The sequence below is a fragment of the Pan paniscus genome, chromosome 11 (assembly GCF_029289425.2).
Source record: "Pan paniscus chromosome 11, NHGRI_mPanPan1-v2.0_pri, whole genome shotgun sequence".
NCBI lineage: Eukaryota > Metazoa > Chordata > Mammalia > Primates > Hominidae > Pan > Pan paniscus.
Window position 1 is genome coordinate 17,046,159 of NC_073260.2, and position 26,681 is coordinate 17,072,839.

General features: G+C 39.6%; 1 protein-coding gene across 7 annotated transcripts in view; it reads right to left on the reverse strand.

Annotated features, from left to right (window-relative positions):
- Positions 1 to 26,681, reverse strand: part of MRRF (mitochondrial ribosome recycling factor) — a 58,866-nt gene that overhangs the window by 23,411 nt on the left and 8,774 nt on the right. For 6 of the 7 annotated variants that reach the window (XM_003833118.7, XM_024930059.4, XM_008958637.7 and 3 more), the window contains 3 exons: positions 19,584 to 19,739; positions 14,831 to 14,949; positions 8,287 to 8,378 (listed from right to left, as the gene is read on the reverse strand). In XM_003833118.7, coding sequence (XP_003833166.1) covers positions 8,287 to 8,378; positions 14,831 to 14,949; positions 19,584 to 19,739 — 367 coding nt within the window. The remainder of the gene's footprint in view (positions 1 to 8,286; positions 8,379 to 14,830; positions 14,950 to 19,583; positions 19,740 to 26,681) is intronic. The other variant, XM_055117663.1, reaches the window with a different exon arrangement.

The window sequence follows — 26,681 nt, forward strand, 5'->3', positions numbered from 1 at the left end:
GGCTGTACTGCAGTGTGAGTCTCCCTCCCCACAACCCTCTTCCTTCCCTTTCTCCACCAGTATCACACCTGCACTAGATCTACTCCTGCTCCCTCTCCCCTTTGTCTTTCCCAGACATCTGCTGCACATCTAATTCCATCCTGGCATCTGCTTCTCAGAAGACCCAAGCTGACATACCCACAGTGACAGAACAGGAATTTGAAGCCAGGTCTGTCTAACCCCAAAGCCCATCAATCTCTGACTAACCACAGAGACAGATTAATTGATCAATAAATTATGTTGCTAAGTCCAATAATCTCAGATCTTACCTTCTTTGACCCCATCACTCCCTCCCCTCTTTGAGATACTTTCTTCACTTGGTTTCCAGGACCCTATACTTTCCTAGTTCTCCTCCTACCTCACTGGCCACCTGTTCTCAGTCTTCTTTGCTGGTTCTTCCTCATCTCTCTGATCCCCAAACCTTGAAGTGTCCAAGGCTTAGTCCCCAAACCTCTTCTTTTCATTATCTATATTTAATCTCTAAAGTAATCTCATCTAATTTCGTGGCCTCCTTTACAAGTTCCTGATTCCCAAATTTATCTCTCTAGCCCACATCTGTCCTCTGAACTTCAGGTCCATATATCCAACAGCCTACTTGACCTCTCCAATTAGATGTCCAGTAGCACCTGAAAATAAATATGGACAAAATCTTCTCTTCCGCCAGGTGCAATGGCTCACGCCTGTAATCCCAGCACTTTGGGAGGCTGAAATGGGTGGATCACTTGAGGTCAGGAGTTCGAGACCAGCCTGGCCAACATGGTGAAATCCCATCTCTACTAAAAATCCCAGCCTTCTGAGTAGCTGGGATTACAGGCACATGCCACCATGCCTGGGTAATTTTTGTATTTTTAGTAGAGACAGGGTTTCACCATGTTGACCAGGCTGGTCTCAAACTCTTGACCTCAAGTGATCCACCCACGTCAGCCTCTCAAAGTGCTGGGATTACAGGTATGAGCCACTGCACCTGGCCCTCATCTTCTATTTCTCTTTTCTCACTCACTCTGCTACAGGCACATGGCCCTCTTGCTGTTCCTTGAACATCCCAGGTAGACTCCCACCTCAGGGCCTTTGCACTTTCTGCTTCCTCTGCCTCAGTGCTGGATATAGGCATGGTTTGTTCTTGTACATCCCTCAATTCTCTGCAAGTATCACCTTCCTCTGAATACTTCATGAACATCTACTTAATATTGAACCACCACTATCCCCATCTTCACAGCATGCTTTATTTCCTTTTACTGCCTTATTTTTCTCTACAGAGAGAAAAATATGACCATCCGACACATACAAACTATATGTGTGTGTTGTTAACCATCTCCCCAGTAAATGTTCCATTAAGGGCAAAGGTTTTGTCTGGCTTATTCACTACTTTATCATCAGTGTCTAACACTATGCTTGGCATATAATAGGTATTCAATAAATGTCTGTTGAGTAAATTTACGAATGTCCTAGAAGTTTTACATTTCAGCATAAAAACTCTATATCCTCATAAAAGCAGACAAGTGGTTGTCCGGGACCAGAGGAAGAGGATTGAAGACTGACATGCAAAGGGGCAGAGGATAACTTTTTGGGGTGACTGAACTCTATGTGTTGATTGGGGTAGTAGTCACAGGGACACATATATCTGTCAAAAGCCATCATCACATATACTTGAAATTGATTCATTTTATTGTATATAAGTTATACCTTGATAAAGTTGAGTAAAAATAAATAAATACCCTGTATTCCAGACTGCCTCTTGAACCAAAAAGTGGCAGACAAGTTCACTGTGAGATTAGGCATCCTGACTTGAGCTTTGTAAATTATGTTCCACATAGTTTGGGTTATTATATAATTAAACTTAAAAATGCCAATTGCTGTCCTTTGCTACAAAAACGAAGAAGCAAACACAAAACAAAAACAGAAAGTACTCTCAGAAGTCCATGGATGCAAGAATACAGACTTACAAGTAAAACAGACCCAAGTTTGAATCCTGCTCAACTCTACCTTTACTAGCTAAATAAACCCAAGCAAGTTACCTAACAACTCGGGCTGACTTTGCTCATGTATAAGAAATAGGGAACAGAATGAGTTCAATCATAGAGTATAGAGCCTAGAATACAGTATGCACTCAGTAAACAGTCACTTTCCTTAATATTATTATTGCCATACAGTGAGCGAGGGGAGGCATTAAAATACCAATCGGGTTTCCTAAAAGAACCACATCAAGTTTGGGTCTAAGTACCAACAGAGGGGTCACTTGGGTGTGTTGCAGATGGTTTTCTGGCCCTGAAATGTCCATGTCTCTAAGAAGCGCAGTACTATGCAGTGATGTTGCAAACAAGCACTCAATCAAGGGCAAGAGCCACAGCATCCCCCACATTCTGCATTCACTTCTTTCCCAATTACGGTCCCCATGCCACCACTTCCCACTCCCAGCAGAACAGGAAGTAGGCCTTAGAAAATCATTGAGACATGGTTAGCAAAAGAGAAAAAATTTAAACTAAGATACTTGACACTTGGGAACTGGTTAATGTAAGTGTAAAATGCCAATAGTACACCTTTAGAAAAAGAGTGAGGAAGAATTCTCATAACAGAGAGCAATGGCACACTGTTAAGTTTTTTTTTTTAGGTACAGAACACTATGTATAGTATAATCCCATATCATTACAAGAAAAATGAAGGAGATACCAGACATATGCTTGACTTTGCATTGGAAAAAATCTAGAAAATCAAGGTACTAAAAGTGGTTCCCTAAGGAGAAAAGGATGGAGGCATTTTCTCTTTTTTTTTTGAGATGGAGTCTCACTTGGTCGCCCAGGTTGGGGTGCAATGGCACGATCTCGGCTCACTGCAACCTCCACCTCCCGGGTTCAAGCGATTCGCCTCAGCTTCCTGAGTAGCTGGGATTACAGGCGCACGCCACCATGCCCAGCTAATTTTTGTATTTTTAGTAGAGATGGGGTTTCATCATGTTGGTCAGGCTGGTCTTGAACTTCTGACCTTGTGATCTGCCTGCCTCGGCCTCCCAAAGTGCTGGGATTACAGGTGTAAGCCACTGTGCTTAGCCTCATTTAAATATTTTATGTAATTTTATTTAAAATAAAACCAACAGAGATGCTGATGAAGGAATCGGAAGACAATCAAGGAAAGATGCAAACTTGGTGAGGAATGAGTCAATCATCTGTAGTTTTGTTTCCTGGGTGAATTCACAGTTTCCTTATAGCATTATTTAAAGCCAGGCATGAACTCAGCAATCTCAAACCAAAGCACCACTATTCTACTTAGTGTGGTTTTCCCATAGACATTTGGTAAAACAATGAGTAAGGGAGTGTATTCTTATTTGTTTATTTGCTTAGGGGCATAATGATGATGTGAATAAGGTGGAGGCAGAAACCTGGCCTGAACAAAATGAACCCCTGATCAAAACTTTTCAGGGCCCCTGATTAAGGAGTGAAAAGACTGATATTCCAGATAAATCTTCTATCAGGAGACAGGAACAGGAAGAAAGGCAGTGACAAAGACCCCAATTCTAACCCTGCTTCTGCCACTTACTAGCTATCTGATATTGGGCATCAACTTCTATGAGCTTCAGGACTCTCATCAGTCAAATGAGCCTAAAATAGTCTCTTCACCACATAGTGTTGTAAGAATTTGGGGAGAAATTGTAAAGTGTTCAGCTCAACACTTCCAGGCATTATACCTCTAGTTTAGGTGGTTGATAAATGGTACCTAAAATGTAATTACATGAATTGGAAAAATAGAAGAAACTATTTCAGTATATCTCCATTAACAGGAATGTCCCAAAAAAACCAATCCAGTTGACTAACTTATCTAAATAAAAATCACTGCCAGAGAAGCAAACAAAAGCTATCCACATTGTCAGTGGGAAAAGATATAATCCAGAGCCCCTAAGACTCAATGGTTATTTACCTGAGGAGACAGCCACGATAAAAAAAAAAACTCGCAAACAGCCACGCAGAGCTGAGTCTCAGAGGCTGTAAAAAGAGGTCTTGATGATAAGGACCACTCAGGCTCCAAGCCTGGCCTGTTATTGATTTAGGATTTATCTTTTACCTACTTCCCCAAAAGATCAGAGGCAGATTATAGTTAAGAGTCACATACTCAGTAGACTCATTTAAATAAGAATATAAGAATCAGAGGAATGTAATGAGGGTGAGGTAATAGGTGAGATCTGCTTCAATTGAAAATAAAATTTAGTTCTGGGTATCCAGAGTTAAGGCAAAAAAGCAAACCTACAGACTATCATTAGGCAGTGGAAGAATCAGGATCAATCAGAGGAGGCAAATTTTCCTAGAACTAAACTCAAACTTTTATAATCAGAAACTGATCTTAGGGGCCAGGCGCAGTGGCTTACACCTGTAATCCCAGCACTTTGGGTGGCCGAAGTGGGCAGATCACTTGAGGTCAAGAGTTCGAGACCAGCCTGGCTAACATGGTGAAATCCCGTCTCTACTAAAAATACAAAAATTAGCCAGACGTGGTGGCGGGCGCCTGTAATCCCAGCTACCTGGGAGGCTGAGGCAGGAGAATTGCTTGAACCTGGGAGGCGCAGGCTGCAGTGAGCTGGGATCGCACCACTGCACTCCAGCCTGGGCGACACAGTAAGACTCCATCTCAAAAAAAAAAAAAAAAAAAGAAACTGATCTTAAGAATGTATGCTTCCTATTTCCCCTACCCCTCAAAGTCCCAACTTAAGATATGATGTGTTATTTTCCTCCTCACCGCTTTGTCAATTACCAGCTGTGTGACCCAGAACCAATGCCTCACCTCTCTGAATCTCATTTTCTTCATCCCTAAAAAGGAATGATGCTCCTATTTGTGAAAGGGGATGATGGAAACAGCATATTTGCTAGCATTAATTGGGTGCTTACTAAGCATCAAAAGCTTCATGTACATTATCTCACTGAAATCTCCCAATAAGCATATATGGCAAGTCCTGTAAATTATCATTTCACAGATGAGCTGCCTGAGATTCACAGAGGCAGAGACAGGTGCCACTGTCACACAGCTAAAAAGCAGGAAATGTTGGAACTCAATTTCATGCTTATGTGACACCAACGCAAAATTTAACCATCATACTTTTCTGCTTTCCTGAATATGTAAGGCACCTAACCATTCCTGGCACATAGTAGGTGCTCGACCTATTAGTTCCCTTCTTCCCTCCATCCTTTTCTCCTAAAATTATATAATATGTAGAAAATTAAAAGTTTACTGAAGTAATATCTTATGTTTATATAGTTTAAGGAAATCATACCACTTAATTTATTTTCTCTATTAATCTCACCACATCTCTGCTTATCATTATGCACTAACCTATTTTACAAATAAGGAACTAGAAGGCAGCAAGCAACTAGGGCGCTGTGCCCAGAGTCATATGGAAGTCACTGCTAAAACCAAATGAAAACCTCGATCCTCTTACTTATAAATCAACCTTTATCCTCTCACGTAACACAGCCTCTATAATAAAGAACAGATCATTCATTTTTTATCTGGAAAACTACCAAACGTTATAATTCAGTAAGGGGCCTCATGACCCCACCACCTTGTCAAAGGGAAGAAAGTATATAAAAAAATGAGGTTTGCAGGAGCAGACGGTTTTGGTCCATCAACTTTCTCTTGGATTACACCCATTAACCAAAATAAAATAATGTAAAAAATAATGTAACAGATCCTCCTATCTTTGGAAATTCGAGTTAAACTCACTGATCTTTCAAACTTACATACAATGCACTGACAGTGATCATTTACTCTTGCGGGGCTGCAGAAATGCATGTTATGTCAACCAGATCTTTGAAAGAAAAATGTGATACACAACTGAGTCACCGTAAGAAGAATCCAAATCAGCAATGAGCATTTAGTAGCACAAATTCATAGCCCCACAGTATTTTGGAGCTTCAGAAAGGACCTGGCAGGCCACTAAGAACAACCCCTTCATCTGACATGTGAGGAAGCCAAGGCTCAGGGAGGTTAAGTGACTGTCCAAGGTTTCACAAACAGGACAGCAAAAACTAGAAAATAAGCCTGCTGACTACTATCTATTACTCTTGTAAATCTTGCTTCTAACGTCCATGTGTACATTTAGCACTTTCCAGAATTACGCATCTACACAGAAAATGCAGGAGAAAGGTAACAGAAAAACTCAGGCTTCAAATCCTGACTGCCATTTACTGGTCATGTGATCTCGGGCAAGTCCCTTAATTTCTCTGAACTTCACATTTTTCATCTATAAATGTGGGTCCTAGTAATTTCCATAAGTAAGTTGGAGGCAATACAAACAAGAGGCCTGGCACACAGCCTGTGAGCTCCATGAAGGCATACATCACGTCTATACATCCCCAGCACAGAGCCTGGCACATATACATTCTCAGAACATTCACTAAGCAAATCAATGAACTTGCCAAACAAACTTGAACTATCTGGTTCAAGCAGAAAGACTTGAACCTAGGTCTATCTGCTTCTTAAACGTTAGGTTATATTGTTCCCAATTCACATGATTTCAAAGCAGAGTGTTAATTCAGCCTCACAGAGTACTGAGAACACAATGGAATAAGACAGCTATTTTCTGGCCACGAGGCAGGAAAAAGTTCAGTGTGGAAAGTTTCTGGACTCCCCGTGTTGGGATTGATTCTTGTTGTCTGCATGGGTATGGGTACATCATGAGGCTTTGTTATCAACTAAACCTGGGTTTGGGTCCCAGCTTCAGCACAAGCTGTGTGGCTTCAAAGATATGAGCCTAAATTTCCACAACTAGGAAAAAACCTACTTGACAGGGATTAGACAAATGAGGTAATATATGTAAAGGAATACAGGATAATGTGTGGCACTAAAAGACACTCAACTAGTGTTCAACTCCATTTCCCTTTTAGTTATCTGGAAGCTTTGTTCATTAGGTCTTTGTTCAAAAGTCCCTTTCTTCATGACCCTCCCTATCCATAATAAAAGCCCCAAATCTCCCTATCCCCTTACTTTGCTTGTTTTTCTTCATTGTCCTTACTATCACTTGACATTCCATTACGTACTTATTTACTGTGCCTATGCAACTATCAGGGAAGCCTGAGGAAGAGAGGGACTTTTTGTTGTTTGTTTTGTTTACTGCTATATTCCAACAACTAAGAAAGTATCTGGCATGTCATTAGTACTTAATAAATATTTGTTGAAAGACTGAACGAGTTAATTCAACACTTATTTGGGCCTTGCTATATATGAGGCACTGTGTAGGAATAGGGATTTAAATCTTTTGCTATGGAATCTGAGAAGATGTGTCTCACCTGGACTGCTGCAGGTGCCTCCTGACTGTTCCCCTTGTGTCCACTTTGTCCCCCTATAGTCCATTTGTTAAACCAGCAGTCAGAGAGACCCTCACATAGTCAACATCAGATCAGGTCATTCCCCTGCTTAAATCCTTCCACTGACTTCCCATCACAGTGAGAATAAAGCCCAAACACTCACCATGACTTATAATGCCTAAACCATCAGCCTCTACTGACTAGTCCAACCTCCTCTCCTACCACCCTCTCCCTGCATTTCACACACACTGGCTTTTTTCTTTCTCAAAAAGGTCAAGGTCTTATATTTTCTCTTCTTTTTTTAAATTTAAAAATGAACATTTTTATTCACTTAAAACTTTAAGTTCTATATATTTATATAATTAACAATATTCTGTTCTCAGCTTAAAATTCTTCGACTAGCAAGGACTAATGTAAAAAAAATAGCTCTTCAAAGAACATAAGTTAGAGACTACCAGTGTCAAGGTCTTTTCAAACTGGAGGCCTTTCTGCTTGCTGTTCACTCTGCCCAAAATGCTCTCCCCTAGGCTGGTTCTTTCTCATCATTTAGCTCTTAGCAAAAATGTTACCTGCATAAAGAGTCTTCTCAGGCTACAGGTGCCCCTGCCACCATCATCCTTACCAAGTCACTCTCTATTGGATCCCACTGTCTTTTCTCTCCTCATAGCATTTCATTATCTGGAATGATTTTATTTATTTGTCCTACCTTCCCAACCAGAATGTAAACTATGTAAGGACAACAAATTCTCAAGCTTACTGCTGCAAACCTCACATCTAGTACATAACAGGCACTCAATAAGTATTTCTGAATCACTAAAGTGATCTCAAAAGATGTTTGCCACGGTGAAAGGTGCAGGTAAGGTATGTTATTGGCCTAACGGTATAGTAGGGTGTTTGTTGGTTTCCTTCCAAGGACAACCACCCCATTTCATCAAAATATGTGAATTTCAGCCAAACTTACTGGGGAATGGGTACCCGAATTAGCGTCCCTTCCACTTCTGGGTTCAGATTCATTCCACTTTCTCTTATAGCCTTGATAGCTGCAGCTGTACACTGAAAACCAGATCAAAAGGTAAACAGAATTAGTAAATAATTATTACCAGATGCAAGCCCTCTGTCGATAACTGGCAACCCATCTTGGCAGAACATGGAAACATTTAGTTCTGTTACCAGTAAGATCAGGAAGTTACATTGGTGTAGAGTGCTTTGATCAAGCTGAATAGCAAACTATGTCCACTCCTGGTACCACTGTACTGCAGGAGGAAAAAAAGAAAGAAGAAAAAATAAAAAGAAAACAGCTCTGCTTCTTTGAAAAGATTTCAATGGTTTGAGGCAACACAGATCAAAACCACAATAAATCCTCATGGGAGGGGGGCTGGTCTCTGCAAAGATTGGTGTAAAGACAGATGAAAGATTTCATACGTAAAAAAATCCAGTTGACATTTTACACTCAAAATATACCAGTGCCGATTTGGAATGAGTAAATAAATTTAACTCATTCGCATCTGCACTCACACCAAACTCACTCATATTTTGGAATGAGCAATGAATCTCTGCTGGTATATGCTCCCGCAAAGGTAGTGTGGTATACTAGCTTAAAGCATGGGCTTTGGAGTCAGAAAGATCTCAGTTCACATCCCAGCTCTGGTAACCATGTGACCCTGGGCATATGCTTGACCTCTCTGAACCTATATTTCATCATCTGAGACCATGTGGTCCCTAAACCTCAGAGAGGTAGTGAAATAACATGAGCGATGCATCTTGCTCTGTGCCTGGGACATAGGGACTCAGGCAAGGGCAGTTATATAAACATATTATATACATTTATTATATAAAGGTAAGAATGCATAAAACTCTCAAACAAGGTGGAGTTGATGTCTTCATGTAGCTGATGTACTGCTAACCTGCCCAACATCCTTCAGGGGTTTCTCTGACAGTTTGCTCACTAATGTGCCAGCTGGCACACTGGCACACCCATTCCCCAAAGTGCCTCACCTCACACTCAAGCAACATTATAACTATACCCTGTATGCAATCCTAGAGATCCTTTCATTGGCATGACAATGTGGAACTCATGAAAACAAAGCCTCTGACATTTTCAAAGAATTTTAGGCTTGACCGGAGACAATCCACATCACTTGGATTCAAAGGCCAATTCCTGCACTTGAGCTCCTCCTAGACTTTCTAATTTAAATGAATGGCGGTTGATATACACCTATTTTACTTTTCTGGGTTCTCTGCCCATAAAACTCTTTCATTTCATTTTTAAATAACCTTATTGCTACGGCTACCTGAGGTGTTACTATAAGGTCACAAAGACAAACCAGAACTTCCACATACACGTGAAGAATCCTCTTGGGAGGCTGTACACAGAATCTAACATTGTGGCCACTACCTAAAATAGTACATTCTTAAAATAGTACCTCTGGCCACAGATTATTAGAGCTGGAAGGGATTTCTGACATAACCAAGTCTCTTCATTATGTGAAGAGGAACTTGTAGAATAGGGTCACACCCCCAAGAGTAGACATGGTCTTCCCTGACAGCCCAAGAGAGGTGGTTTGAGGACTCCCATCCATCAAACTTCCAGTTACTGGCAGAGTTAAGAGGAGACTGAATAGGGATTTAATCCAATGATGCTGCTCTCCCTTTACTTTTTTCCAGATCCCCAAGCTCAATGCATTCAGTAATTATAACATTAAGGATTTGATTTTTCTTTTCTTTTTCTTTTTTCTTTTTTTTTTTGAGACAGGGTCTCACTCTGTCACTCAGGCTTGAGGGCAGTGGCATAATCACGGCTCACTGCAGCCTTGACCTCCCAGGCTCAGGTGACTCTCCACCTCAGCCTCCCAAGTAGCTGCAGGAGGAAAAAAAGAAAGAAGAGCTGGGACTACAGGTCTGCACCACCATGCCTGGCTAATTTTTGTATTTTTTATAGAGATGGGGTCTCACCATGTTGCCCAAGCTGGTCTCAAACTCCTGGGCTCAAGCGATCCACCCACCTCAGCCTCCCAGAGTGCTGGGATTTTATAAGCATGAGCCACCACGCCTTGCCTGATATTTTTCTTAAATAGCCAAATTTAATTTGGAATTATGTTTGCGGTATAAAGGTTATACTCAAGGTAATAAAAGAGCTGAATAAAGAAATAAAATTAATTTTTCTCTGCAAAAGAAATGCCATCTTCCTTAAAAAAAAAACAGATTCTAAAGTTAACAATAAAGAGAGAATCTCCATTGTGAAGGGGTAGTCCATTCTTAAGTCTTTCAATCCTCTACTATAGCTTCTCATGAATGACTGATAATCACTACTGTAACACCCCATCACCACTACCTCCCTTTCACAAGCTGACCCAAGTGTTTCCATACAACCTTCCCCTACAGGCACTAGGGCACCGACTACCGACACCAAGCTGGGCAGGAACTATGCTTCAATATTTACATCTTCCCAGTACAAGTTAGAGTGCCAGGTACATGGTAAGTGCTCAGTAAAAGCTTGTTGATTGAATATATTAGTGATCTGGTTCAGATGTATTAGAAAAACTCACTTCCTTTACCTCATGTATAAATGGCTCAAAATCTTATTTTATACTTAAACTTTTCTGTATCTTTTCATATGCAGAAAAATCATGAATCAAAGTTTCATTTTACAAAGAAACCTACTGAATTCTACATATATTTTCCTTTGACATGGTAGGACACAGAACCTCAGGGAATTAGTCATGTTCTCATATGACATCTGAAAAACTCTTTAGTTCAGACTAAAGGGGCATACATTCCTATAGACTTTCCATCTTTTATGCATCATCCCTTCACGGAAAGGATGCTCGACAGTATCACAGGGCAAACAGGTTGCTCTCAAATGATGACATAACTAACTGGTTGTGGCTGCTTGGAGTAGTGTTGAGAAAAATCACAAATCTCATCTGGGCGTCAGGCAGAGAAGAGTGATGTCATCAATTAGTAGTGTCTGCCTTTGTTATTCTAAGCTAATCTGTGCTAAATAGCAACAACAAAATAAGACTTTTGTAGACAGGTGAACAAGTCCTTGAGAATTTAGATTCAAGTCAACTCTGCTAGTGCCATATCAATTACTGGCCTTCCATTTTCTTCATATCCCAGTAAGTCCTTAGAATGTAGTCTATGAAAGTAGACACATAGTCTGTCTTAATAATCAGTGAATTCCCAGCACCTCAAATAGAAACTAATCACTTGCAAGGACTCAAAAAATATGTGCTGAATTAACAAATGAATGGTGAAAGGAGCACAGGCTTTTTCACGTCCAACAGAGATATGTTCAAATCCTGGCTCTGTCACAACAGTGTAAACCTAGTGGAAATATTTTACTGCTTTGAGTCTCAGTTTCCTCATCTATAAAATGAAATAAATAATGCCTAATTTTACAGAGTACCTGTGCTGATCATAGGAAACAAAACATGAGAAAGAGACTAGCGACAAAGCAGACAATCAATACACATTCATTTTCTTCCTTCCACAAGAGCAATAATGGTGCCTGCAGAGTTGTGCGTGGTTTTTTATTTTTATTTTTTTTTCATTTGGCTTGTTTTGTTCAAATCATGCTGTGGTTTTTATTCCCTTCTTTTCTTTCCCATCATTAACTCTAGCTGCAGGCAAGTTTATGGAAGGCAGCAACTATGTGTATCATTTATCAAGCAGGACACATGTTAAACAAATGCAACACAGTTTTCTGTCTTCAATGCATTCAAAAGGATCATGCATGTAAATCTGCATCGTGTCACTACAGCATGACACGGAAATGCTCAGGTTTGGAAAGAAAGCCAACTGTATGTGAAACAGAAATTACATAAACACAGAGAGGATTAGCTCAGCATTTTAAAGCTATGAACCTGGGTACTCTACGGTCAGCTTCGAAGCTGGAGGAAGGAAATCTTTAGTTAGAGCTATTTGTTTAATATATACAACAGATGAGATAAAGGAATTCAAAAGACAATGTAACTCACACTTCCTCATTCTGTTCCTGTAAATGAACCTCTCTACTGATATACTTCTAAGGATTTTTTCAAAACCCATGGAATTTCAACTTGAACAAATGGCAAAGATGTCTGAGTTGAAAAATGAAGATATACCCCAACTTCCTAAGAAAAAATTAAGCTGTTAATATCTCCTCCTGCTTCATAAGATGCTCTGGTGGCCAATCAGGTGCTTCTTCTGTGAATGCCATTTGCTATTTAATAAAAGAAGTGGCTGGCTCTGAAAAGCAATCTGCCTGATGAGGTCTTCAAGCTGTGTAATTAGGAGGCTATTCCCTAAATTGGCCCACAGTGCCTATGGGATTAGATGAACAAGGAGGAGAGGCCTCAGTGGTTCAGAGGGGCCCAGAAAGAGAAACAGTTGACAGTTCCCTTTTCATCAATTTCTCTGTTCCTCACTAACACCAGAAATGAGTGCCTCCCTTTTATCAACCTAATAACAGGTATTCATCCATTCAAGGAAAATTTACCAAATGGTTCCATGTGCCAGGCACTGTTTGGTGTTGGACACAATGAGCAAATTAGACATTCCTACATTCCAAGCTTACACTCTAGTAAAAGTGAGATGAAAAATAAATGTGTACACAAATGTACACTAGTAATAAGTGCAATAAAGAAAAAGAATTGTGCTGTATAGGAGAACTTAGTGTGGAAGAATAATTTAGATTGGAGAGGTCAGGAAAGGCTTCCTTAAGAAAGTGACGTTTAAGCCATGATCCAAAATGTAAGTAGCAATTAGCCATGCAACACTGTTCCATGCAATGGGAACAGGATATGCAAAGGCTCTAAGGATGCAAAGGGTTTGGTGTGTTTGAGGAACTGAAAGACCAATGTGGCTAAAGCATTGTACAAGGATGACAGTGGCACAAGACTGGCAAAACTGAAAAAACAGAGGCAAGATCAAGCAAAGCCATCTAGGCCATAATGAGGATTTTGGACTGTTTCTTGGCCACAGTGAGGATTTTGGACTGTTTCTTAAAGATTGCTAAAAGCCACCAATAAAGGCAAAGCATGGGAATGACAACTGACAAAATCTTTTAGACATATATTTTTTTTCCTTGTTTATTTAAGATACAAGGTCTTGCTCTGTCACCCAGGCTGCAGTGCAGTGGCATGATCATAGCTCACTGCAGCTTCAAACTCCCGGACTCAAGCGGTCCTTCCACTGCAGTTTCCTGAGTAGCTAGCACTACAGGTGTGTGCCATCACACCTCACTAATTTTTTTATTTTTGAAATTTTTGTAGAGCCAGGGTTTCACTATGTTGCCCTGGCTGGTCTTGAACTCCTGGCTTCAAGTGATCCTCTAACTTTAGCCTCCCAAAGTGCTGGGATTACAGGCATGAGCCACCACGCCTGGCACAATATATATTTTTCAAAAACTCATTCTGGTTGTAGTATGGAGAATGGAGTAGGGGAGTGGTAACAGCACACCCACAGGTGTGCCTGGCCCATTAGCTATCAGAGCCCTTTGATTTGAAACAGTGTGTTCACAGCAAGGGCTTTCCCTTTCTCCTATCTCTAGCCTAGTTTATCAAATACAACAGGTCCAATCTTGGTCTATGACTTTGGAATACAACTACTGAAATAGACAATAAGAACAGGAGGATTCCTTCACCTTATATTAGCAGATGAGGAAATGGAGGCCCAGAGAGTGAAGCAACTTGCCCAAGGTCAAACAGCCAGTTGGTGGTAGAGATGGGACCGGATTCCAGGTACTCTAAGACTCCTAATCCAGGCCAATTCCTAGTGGACCAATAACAAAAAGCCCAATTACCTTCTTCAACTACACTTAAAATCATAAAGCTTCAAAGATGCAATGACCTAATACAACCCACCTTCCAGTTTTGGAAGCACTGTGCTCCATGCAATATTCTGCAATGGTCAGTCTAGTATAAAAGGACTTCCTGGAGGGTCTGCTCCAAATACTAATGCAGAGGTCACAAATTGGTGGCCCTCAGGCCACATTTGGCCCATTAAAATATTGTTTTATTTGCTTCATAGTCTTTACAAAAAAAACTCAAATTAGTCATCAACATTTACAGAATAAAGATGTCACATAAAAATTTGTGTTACTAGCTTCTTCTGGAAATAAAAATCGTAGTATCAGGTAACACTGATTACCAGGCCTACAATGTGCCTGGCAATGATCAGCAGGAGCTGGGCAGAGGCATTCCACTCACACAAGGTACAGGCTCTCCAGCTCACCAGAGCCTTTTCACGCTGGCCAAGCACCAATCACTGCATCTCCAGTATTGTTTTTCTTAGATGGGACCCGTTTGGGTATTCAAACAACTTACCTAGCCTCTGTAGCATCTGAGTTTAACAGAAAAGGAATCTGGCAACAGGAAAAGAGCTTTGCCTTATCCTTAAGTTCTCTTTATTATGTCTTCTCTCTTGTTTCATCCTAAGCTGAGGGAACACTTCCTCCTGATATGACCCAGTCTCCTCCATTCCAAAAGAGACCACGGAGAGAGATTTTAGCAAGGCCATCTTACCTCTGGGAAGCTGGCCATATTCACCAAAATCAGCTGTGACGACTTCATGGAGATCTGGCTAATCTGGTTTAAAGCAAGCTTCCCATCAGCAGTTACCACAGCAATCTTGTCAAGGGATCCTAAAAGAAAAATTACAGAGTTTTAGAATTCCAAAGAACCTTAGTAGCCCCAAATCTAAGTCCTATCTAATTCAGATTCAGGTTGGATGCAGTGGCTCATGCCTGTTATCCCAGAGCTTTGGGAGAGTGAAGTGGGAGGAATGCTTGAGGGCAGTAGTTTGAGACCAACCTGTGCAAAACAGCAAGACCACATCTCTACAAAAACATTTTTTTTTAATTAGCAGGTATGGTGGCATGTGCCTGGAAGATGAGCTACTCAGCAATGAGGCTGAGGTGGGAGGATTGCTCGAACCCAAGAGGTAGAGGTTACAGTGAGCTGTACTGGCCACCGCACTCCACCCTAGGCAACAGAGTGAGATCTTGTCTCAAAATAATAATAATAATTCAGATTCAACAAACATTTAGGGATTCTTATCAATGTGACAAGAGTGTACAAGGGGCTTTCACAGGAACAGCAGTATCGTGATAGAAAAGCTTGAAATGTTGACAGAACTAAGTTGGAATTCGTCACCAGCAACTAGGGTGGCCAACCATCCTGGTTTGCCTGGAGCTGAAGAATTTTCTGACAGGGCTTTTAGAACTAAAACTGGAAACAGCTGATCACCCTCACAAGCAACTCTGTCATTTACTTGCTATGAAACCTCAGGTGAGTTACTTATCTTCTCTGTGCCTTGGTTTCCAATTCAGTCAAAAAATAACTACCTTAGAGGATTAGAGTGAGGACTGTAGCTAAAGGAGTCTAACTAAATATAAACAATGGAGTATACAATAAACACCAAAAAATATGCATTAAAGTGGTACCTCTTATTATCCCTTTTAGTCCTTACAACAACCCTGTAACACTGCATTATTACCCCCACTTTACAGATGAGGAAATAAGACTTGGGAAGAATAAACAGGCCAAGATCATAGGGGTAACAAGAGGAAAAACAAGAGCCAAGACCCAAACTCAGGTGTGCTTAATTCTGATTTCAGTCAAGGCTCTTTCCCTTACAAATGGAACTCAAATCCGGCTGTGCATCAGAATCACCAGGGAGCTTTGAAAATTAGATTCCTGGGCCCCACCCTGGAGAAATCCTGATTCTGCAGAGGCTTCGGAGCCTGTGATTTGGGGAAGCTTGTAATTTTTTTTTTAGGTTCACCACATTATTCTGACACAGCCAGATTTGGAACCATTTGCTAATACGACCCTTCATTTTGGTACTTAGATCCCCTTTAGAAACTAGCCCATTAAACAAACAACAACAACAACAACAACAACAAAACTATTAACATTTTCCTATTATCCTGGATATAATCTTTATCTGCATCTAAATTCTGGAAAACCCTGGGAAAAATTTTCAAAAATGGCAAGAAGGCAAGCAATAAAGCTACAGTTACAGATGGAAAAGAGGCATTATTCAAACTCCCTTATTTCCCATGCAAATGAGAACTAGAAGAAAAACCTTACTATTCACAGTAGGAACCACCCAAGGATGGCTCATTCTGAGACACAAAGAGAAAAGGGGGGAAATGGAGTCTTAAACAAATTGGAGTTGTCCTGGCAATATGTTGTTAGAATAATGCAGTACCATACTGTGGCCCAAAGATCTGATTTGAGATACTCAACCAGATTCAATGTCATCATAAGACAGAAGGTTGCTGACAGCAGTGGCTTCAACCTGGAAAAGTCCAGGAGGTATAATGGTAAAAGTCTTTGTTATTCTGAAGACCAATTACCTGAGTTCAAATACCAATTCTGCCACTTTCTGATTGTGTGACCATGGGTAGACCCCTTCAGCCTTCTTGGCCTCTGTTTCCTGATTTCTAAATGGGACATAAAAATTGTACTTATATCTCACCGGGTACAGTGGCTCACGCCTGTAATCCCAGCACTTTGGGAGGCTGAGGCGGGTGGATCACGAGGTCAGGAGTTTGAGACCAGCCTGGCCAACACAGTGAAACCTTGTCTCTACTAAAAATACAAAAAATTAGCTGGGCATGGTGGTGGGCACCTATAATCCCAGCTAGTTGGGAGGCTGAGGCAGGAGAATCGCTTGAACCTGGGAGAAGGAGGTTGCAGTGAGCCGAGATCGCGCCATTGCACTCCACTCCTGGTGACAGTGCAAGACTCTGACTCCAAAAAAAAAAAAAAAAAAAATTGTACTTATATTTCATAGGGTTTTTATGAATACTAAATGACAGAATGTAGGAAAAGCATTTAAACTGTGTCCCAGTAAATGCTGACTATTATTACTTCTTGACATTCTGTGTTTTAATTTCTCTAATACACTCTAATATTCTCTAATAAACTCTGTTCTGTCTTGCTTCAGGACCCTTGCATATATTTTTCCTTCTACTGAGAACACTCTTCTCTGTTCAGATAAATCCTGCTCATTCCTTAACAGTCAGATACAGTGGCATCTAATCTCAGTAATCTTGTCTGATCTCCTAGGCTGGATTATAAACCCCTTTTACAAGCCCCCAGCATCCAAGCACATTTCCATAATAATAACTGCCTATATTTACTGAATACTTCCTATAAGCAAGACATCATGATAAATGCTTTCTATAATGTATTTGCTGTCAATATCATATTAACTCTATGAGATAGTTATTATTATTTCTACCTTATAGACAAGGACACTGAGGCATACAGAGTAACTTGCCCAAGATCACAACAGCTCTTAATGGAACCTGAATTCAAACCCAGGTCTGACCAACTCCAAAGTCATTTGGTCTTCACCACTCAGCTTTGCTGTATAGTTTTATACATGTTGGTTTACTTGTTTGACCCTTCACATCAGGTTCTAGGCTTCTGGAAGGTGGGGACAATATATTTTCTCTCTGTATCCACAGCACATATTAATCAGCACAGAAAAAGTGCTCAATAATGCTTTGACGATAAATGAATGTATGCATGGATGGATGAAAGGGAAGAGGACAACAATGAATAAACAAATAAACCTGTATCTAGACAACTGTTCAAAGGTGTCAGTTATCTGGGAGATAGAAATTGCTGTGAGAAAGAGGAAAAGGTAGGGGGAAAAGTACCTGTTGGTTCAGATGGTAATGAAAGATAAAATGGAAGAATCTGGCAAAAGAGACTAGTTAAGTTTAGTCTGTTTCACCCAGTCTCTTCATGGCCCCAAGTTCTATATAGAACGTTATACAAACATAATCCTGAAGAGAAAGGAAAGAGGAAATACCAACAGGAGGCCTTTTGAAATGGATCTTAATTCAGTCTTCCTGATTTGCCATAAGATCCTTTGCCGCAGAAGTCCCAACACAGGCTTTTCAGAATGCAATTGTGGTGGTTACCATTCCTAAATCCATATCGACATAATGCATCAAATCCTTTTCCCTCAATCTGTCCCCAGCGAGAATCTCCCTCAGCCTCATTCCTGCCCCTCATTTTCTCAGAGGTTAACATTTAACAAATTACACTCCCAACCTCTTTCCAGGCCCATCATCTTTTTAAGTTCAACAAGAGTGGAGCTTGCTGGCTAATTTTAAGTATCACATTTCTCCCTGAGCTCCTCTCAAACTGCTCTCTGGTTTCGGCTGCAGAATGTTAACAGGCCAGAAAACACAGGGGAGACAGAGCACTTTATCAGTTTCATACCTAAAATAATAAGCAAGTTTAAAATAAACAGTTGAGAGAGATTGAATGGCACGCTCTACTGTCAGCAAAGGCAGAAATGCCCCAGCCCAAAGGTTGACAAGTGACGGGAACAGTCTTCTAGTTTCACACTGGATCTCATCTCTGAACTCGGTGTGTTTCTGATAGTGTTTATAAGTGGAGCTGTATTTTTCACTTGGTTTTCTTAAGAGCGAAATATTTCTAGTTTTCTTATGAACTATCCTAATCAAGATGTGAGTAGAAGCAGCCCAAGCTCCCACAGGTACCTTAAGAGGGGGGTCCCAGGTTTGACTTTAGGATGATGACAATTTGCAAAAGGCTAATTTAACAGCAATTGGATTTTTCCTGCCTGCTTGCACCATCAGCTGACAACTCACTTCTCCATCACATCTGCAAACAGTTGGCCTAGACAGTTCTGACATTTCCCACTTAGAAAAGCCACTTTCAGGAAGCTATTAACCCAAACGGAATCTTCCTGGTCAAGCTCAGGGGTATAGAAATGCCTCACGTGGGCAGGTCTGTATCCATTTGGTTCCCAGTAAGGGACAAGAACTGCCAAACAGGACAAATTGGAAAAATTGGACCAAAGATGTCAGTTACTATGAGACTAAATACCTAGATGTGTTTATAGTACATTCATAATAAAAATCTCATTTTTCTGAGAGTATAATTCCATGATAGCAAAGACAATACCTATTTTTGTTTACTACTATGCACTAGCACAATGCCTAGTTCCAAAGTAGACAAAAATTTGCAGCATGGATAAATAAATGTAGTGTTAACTATGCGCCAGGCACTATGCTAGAACCATAATACGTTACCTCATTTATTTTAACTACCACCCCAAAGCTGTAAGTTAAGAATCAAACAAGAAAACCAAGGACCAGAAAAGCAAAGTAACTGCCCATGGCCACCAGTTAGTAAATGGCAAAGCTGGGACTAAAACTCAACTCTGCCAAACCCATGCTCTTTCCATTACATCCCTCCCCAGAACATTGGTTCAGTCACTAACCTGGTGAGGTCCTTATATTGAGAGTCTTATTGAAATTATCCTTGAGTGCTTCTATCACAGACTTCATTTCTTCATTCACCTCTTCCAAGTTGATTATATCCTCAACCAAGGCAGCATTAATATTCACTCTGGTTTGGGACTGTCCTTTCCCTTTGGCTAAAAAGTGAACATTCAGTGAATAAAACAACAGCAGCATAAATAGAGCCAATAAGCAATTGGTGAAGAAGTACCTACTATGTACAGGGAAAAATGTCAAGTGTTAGAAAATTATAAAACATTATCACTCCACTAAAAAAGACCCTATATTAACTGAGTGTCAACTGTGCTAAACACCTTCTCAGATACTAGTGAGGGAGCACACTTTATAATCAGACACCCCACGTTAGAAGTCTGGCTATAATGCATACTAGCTTTATGACCTTAGGCAAGTTATCTTTCTGAGTATCAAGTTCCCTACCTGTAAAAGAATAGTAACATCTATATTGCAAGGTTGCTACAAGGATACAAATTAAGTCATTCAAACACCTAAAAGAACACTATTCACATGGCAGGGAATCCATAACTAAATTAATCCCTTACTTTTCAGAAAAGTAAACAGAAGATGAGAAAGGTAAAGCTATTTGCCTAATGTCACAGGTCAGGAAATGGAAAAGTCAAGATCTGGTTCCAGATCTGCCTAATTTTAAACCCATGAACTTTTCACTAGCCCATCTCCACAAAATCTAATTAGAGAGACAGGAAATACATTAATTCATTAAAAAATGAACACTAAGACAAGGATATGCACACAATATCTGATGGCTGGTAGAGTACAGACAAAAGGAACAATAGTAGTTTACAGACATTAAACACTACCAATGGTAGAGACAATGGCTTATATTTTAGAAAATCAACAGCATTGGGAGCTGAATATAATTTCATTTTATGTCTAAATCATCGTAGTGATTTTTCATATACATTCTATGTGTATACATAGATAATTTCTGTGAGTGATGCAAATATTCTTGCATTTCTTTTATAGGGAATGGGGAAGGAGAAAAACAATAAAATTTTAAACAATATTTACACTGTTTATTCATTAAACATTCAACAAATATTTATTGAGATTCATTCAATAAATTTTGTTGAACATCTACAGTGAACTCAATCCTGTACTATTTGGGTAGCATATTATAACTTGCAATGCAATTTCAAGTACTTTCTCCTCCTTGCTATCCAAGATAGCTCTCTGAGGTAGGAAGAATAGTGATTAGTATTGTCCCCATGGTACAGATGAGAAATCTAAGGCACAAGCCATTTAAATGTTTCGTCCAAAGTAAACAACTGGTAAGCAACAGAGTGATTTTTAAAAACATTTATTTGCCCATGTTACCATTATGCTTTGAAACCAATGGCTTAGGTTTTTTTTCAGAACTGATAGAAGATGTGGGGCTGGGCGCAGTGGCTCACGCCTATAATCCCAGCACTTTGTGGGGCCGAGGCAGGCAGATCACGAGGTCAGGAGTTCAAGATCAGCCTGACCAAAATGGTGAAACTCCATCTCTACTAAAATTACAAAAATTAGCTGGGCGTGGTGGCGTGTGCCTGTAATCCCGGCTACTCGGGAGGCTGGGGCAGGAGAATCACTTGAACCCGGGAGGTGGAGGTTGCAGTGAGTCGAGATCAGTGCCACTGCACTTCAGCCTGGGCGACAGATCAAAGAAAAAAAAAAAAAAAGATGTGGATCTTCGGATTGAGAAACACAAGTTTCAAATAGGACAATAAAAGTAAATTCACACCTAGACATGTTGTGACTGCAGAAAACAAAGGACAAAGAGATCTTTATAAACGCCCAAGAGAAAAGACAAATTATCCATGAAGGATTAAAACTTAGAACACTTTCCAAGAGCAACAACAGAAGCCAGAAGCAACTGAAATAATATCTTCAACTTTGAACTTTTAAAACCAAATATGCACATTAATAATTTAAAGATATGCCTGTCAATATTGGAATGAATAGTAATATTTATGAATGAAATACTATGCAACCATGAGAAAGAATGAACTACACACAAAAATTTAAATGAGTCTCACAAACATGATGTTGAACACAGAGGCCAGACACAAGAAAACAAAACTGTACAGTACAAAGGCCAGATATGAGAATATAAACTGAAAAGTAAAAAAACAGAGAAAACTAATCCATGCTACCAGAAGTCAGAATAATAGTTATCTGCAAAGGGTCAAGGGTAAGTACTTACTAGAAAGAAGCACAAAGGGGACTTTTGACATGCTAGGAATGTTCTGTTTTTTTAATCTGGGTGCTGTAAGTGATTTCAGCTTGTGAAATTTATGACAGCTGCACTTTCCTACAGTGCTTTTTTATTTCTATAAAAAGGTTAAAAAATTAGTTAAGGGTAACCATCAAAACAATAATAAATTAAAAGTATATCTTCCAAATCAGCAGAATTTAAAAAAGAGAGAGAGAGGGATAAAGAAATTTAATCTAATGGGAAAAGAAGAAGAAAAAAAGGAAAAAAAGGAATATTTCAACACAGCTAAAAGAACTTTAAATGTTCCCAACACATAAAAATGATAAAAGCTTGAGATGCTGGATACCCCATATACCCTAACTTAAATCATTTATGCATGTAACAAAACATCACATATACCCCATAAGTATGTACAAATATGTATCAATAAAAAAAATTTTTAAATATGCATTTAAAAAAAAGAAAAAAGGAAAAAACATGATATAAAGAAAGTCCAAAATAAGGCCAGGCATGGTGGCTCATGCCTGTAATCCTAGCACTTTAGCAAGCCAAGGCGGGCAGATCACCTGAGGCCAGGAGTTTGAGATCAGCCTAGCCAACAAGGCAAAACACCATCTCTACTAAAAATACAAAAAATTAGCTGGGCATGGTGGTGTATGCCTGTAGTCCCAGCTACTCGGGAGGCTGAGGCACAAGCATCACTCGAACCTGAGAGGCGGAGGTTGCGGTGAGCCGACACTGCACCACTGCATTCCAGCCTGGACGACAGAGTGAGACTCTGTCTCAAAAAAAAGAAAGAAAGTACAAAATAAAATAATAACACAAATATGCAGTGACTACAATAAATATAAATGGATCAAAATGACAAGTTAAAAGTGGGAGATTCTCAGTAAGATTTTTAAAAATCTAGCTGAATATAACATGACGGTTTTTAAAAATTATAAAAGATCACAGAAAGTTTGATGTATAGGGATGGAAAAATTATAAGCCTGGCAAACATCAGTCAAAAGAAGGCTGGTGTAGCTACATTATCATCAAACAAAAAAGATTTTAAGACAAAATTCACTATTGGAAATCATGAAGACAACTTCAAAATGATAATAGAAACAATTCACCAGAAAGATATATAACAATTCTAAGATTAAATATATCAATAAGATAGCCTCAAAATTAATAGAATTAAAAGAAGAAACTGGCTGGGTACAGTGACTTACACTTGTAATCCCAGCACTTTGTGGGGCTGAGGTGGGCAGATTGCTTGATCCCAGCAGTTCAAGACCAGTCTGGGAAACATTGCAAAACCCAGTCCCTACAAAAAATACAAAAATTACCAGGCATGGCCGTGTGTGCCTGTAGTCCCAGCTACTTGGGAGGCTGAGGTAGGAGAATCAGTTGAGCCCAGAAGATTAAGGTTGCAGTGGGCTGTGATTGCACTGCTGCACTACAGCCTGGGCAAGACCCCGTCTCAAAATAAAAAACAACAAAAAAGGAGAAACTGATCAATCTACAAGCATACTAGGAGAGTTCAATGTACGTTCCTTGATAACTGATAAGTAAGCAAATAAAAAAACAGAAAAGTTGATCAATAAAATTAGTCAATTTGATCTAATACAATACACCCAAGAAAAAAAGAATATACATTATTCTCAAGCACACTTGGACCTTCTATGAAACAACCATGTTTTACACACAAATCAAATCTCAACAAAAATAAAAGAATCTATATCATATAGAACATACCCTCTGAACAGAGTAGAATTAAGCTAACCCCAAAACAACCATTTGTTTGAAAAACTTTAAACACTTCTTAATAAACACTCATGGGCTATAAAGAAATGCATAATGGAAATGTTTAAATATTGAGAAATGACCATAATAAAAATATTCAATGTCAAAAACTCAAGTCAGACACGATGGCTCAACACCTGTGATCCCAGCGCTCTGGAAGGCCAAGGCGAGAGGATCACTTGAGCCCAGGAGTTCAAGGTTACAGTGAGGTATGATTGTGCCACTGCACTCCAGCCTAGGCAACAAAGCAAGACCTTATCTCTAAAATAAATAAATAAACAACCTTATAGGAAGCATTTAAAGTTGTATTTAGACAGAAACTTCTAACCTTAATACTTTAAAAACAAAACAAAACAAAACAGGCTGGGCGTGGTGACTCATGCCTGTAATTCCAGCACTTTGGGAGCCCAAGGTGGGCAGATCACCCAAGGTCAAAAGTTCGAGACCAGCCTGGCCAACATGGTGAAATCCCATCTCTACTAAAAAAAAAATACAAAAATTAGCTGGGCGTGGTGGCAAGTGCCTATAGTCCCAGCTACTTGGGAGGCTGAGGCAGGAGAATTGCTTGAACCCAGGAGGACAAGGCTGCAGTGAGCTGAGATCATGCCACTGCACTCCAGTCTGGGTGACAGAGGGAGACTCCATCTCAAAAAAACAATAAGAAATAAAAATAAAGAAGAAAGTATTATGCACAATGGTAAGATATGAAAACAACCAAAGTGTCTGTGGATAGAGAAATGATGTGGGTGCATGTATGGGTGTGTGTGTTTGTGTATAAAGTGGCATATTATTCAACCTTAAAAAACGAGACCTTGCTATTTGCCATGGATGAACCCGGAGGACATTACACTAAGCAAAATAAGCCACACACAGAAAAATACTGCATGATTATACTTGTATGCAGAATCTCAGGGTGGGGGTTTGCTTGTTTGTATTTTAGACAGGGCCTCACTCTGTCACCCAGACTGGAGTGCAGTGGTGCAATCTCAGCTCACTACAGGCCTCAACCTCCCTGGGCTCTGGTGATTCTCCCATCTCAGCATCCTGAATAGCTGTGACTACAAGCGCATGCCACCATGCCTGGCTAATTTTTGTATTTTTTTGTAGAGAAGAGGTTTCACCACATTGCCCAGACTGATCTTGAACTCCTGGGCTCAAGTGATCCACCCGCGTCGGCCTCCCAAAGTGCTGGAATTATGAGCATGAGCCACCATGCCTAACCACATGCGGAATCTACAAAAAAGATGAATACACACAGAGAATAAAATAATACTTAGCAGGGGTCAGCGGGGTGGGGTGGTGGTGGTGGTGAGGAAATGGAGAGATATAAATCAAAGGATACAAAGTAGTAGATATGTAGGATGAACAAGTCTGGAGATCTAATGTACAATAGGAGGACTATAGTTAGTAATATTGTATTATACTCTGGATTTTTTGCTAAGACAGATTTTATGTGCTTTCGCAAAAAAAAAAAAAAAAAAAAAAGGAGGTAACTATGTAAGATAATGGTATGTTAATTTGCATGTATGTAACCATATCACTGCATGTATATCAAAGCATCATGTTTATAATAAAATTTTTCAAAGAAAAAAAGAAAACAGGAAAGACCAAAAATTAATGAACTAATTGTCCAACTCAGAGGATAGAAACAGAACAAGTACACAGGAGAAAGTAAATAATAAAGAACAGAAATCATAAAATTGCAAAAAAGAGAGATCAAAAAATTAAAGACTCTTTTAAAAGGTTTATAACTTCTGTCAAGAACAATTAAGAAAAGAAGAAAGTAGATGCAGATAAATATTAAGAAAGAAAAAATGGACATGATTATAAAAATAGTAGAAATCTTAATAAGAGACTATTATGAACAACTTTATACCAACAACTTTGAAAGGTCAAAAAAATGAAAAATTTCCTAAAATATATAACTTACTAAATCAAGAGAAAAATCTAAGCAGTCTCATAATCATTAAAGGAACCAATTCTATGATTTAAAGTCTACCTACACACACACACACACACACACACACACACACACACACACACACCAGATTCATATTACTTTACAGGCAAGTTCTATCAAACACGCAAGGGGCCGGGTTTTGCCATGTTGGCCAGGCAGGTCTCGAACTCCTGACCTCAAGTGATCCACCCACCTTGGCCTCCCAAAGTCCTGGGATTACAGACGTGAGCCATCGTGCCTGGCCTAAATCTTTTTCCTTTATAAATTACCCAGTCTCAGGTTTTTCTTCATAGCAGCATGAGAACAGACTAACACAGTCTATGTGTCTGTTTTTATGCCCATACCATGCTGGTTTGGTTACTATAGCTCTGTGGTATAATTTGAGGTCAGGTAATATGATTTCTCCACAAACATAACTCTTAACGTTAACATATAAAGAAGTGTTTCCTATAAAGTCAGGAATAAAACAAAGATGCCTATTATCACCAGTCACATTTATTCAAATCACACTAGAGTTCCTAGCCAATCCAATGACAGTGAGGGGAGGAGAGGAGAAGGGAGGGCAATAGGACAGGAGGGGAGAAGAATGGAAAGGGACATATGTGCACCACAACACATGTACAAGAATGCTTATACTAGCATTATTTGTTTTAGCTCAAAACTGGAAACAACCCAAATGTCTGTTAACTGTAGAATGGATATTAAATTGTGGTATATACTTTCAGTAGAATATCATTAAAAAAATAAAAATGCACAAACAACCATTATGTGCACAACATGGACATATCTCACAAATAGATTATTACCACAGAAGTCAGACACAAAATCCATACTGACGTCACAAAGGACAAAACTAATCTGTGGTGTTAAAGTCAATATAGTGGGTTATCTATCCTTACAGTGAGACAGTAACAACTCAAAGGGACATGTGGTAAGTTTGGAAAACACAAGTGACAGTCTATTTATTGATTTGGGTAATAAGTACATGATTGTGTTCACTTTGTGAAAATTCACTGAAGCACAAACTTATGATTTATGTAAACACTTTTCCTTATATATAACTCAAAAAACTAATACATATAAAAGTGACAAAAAAAA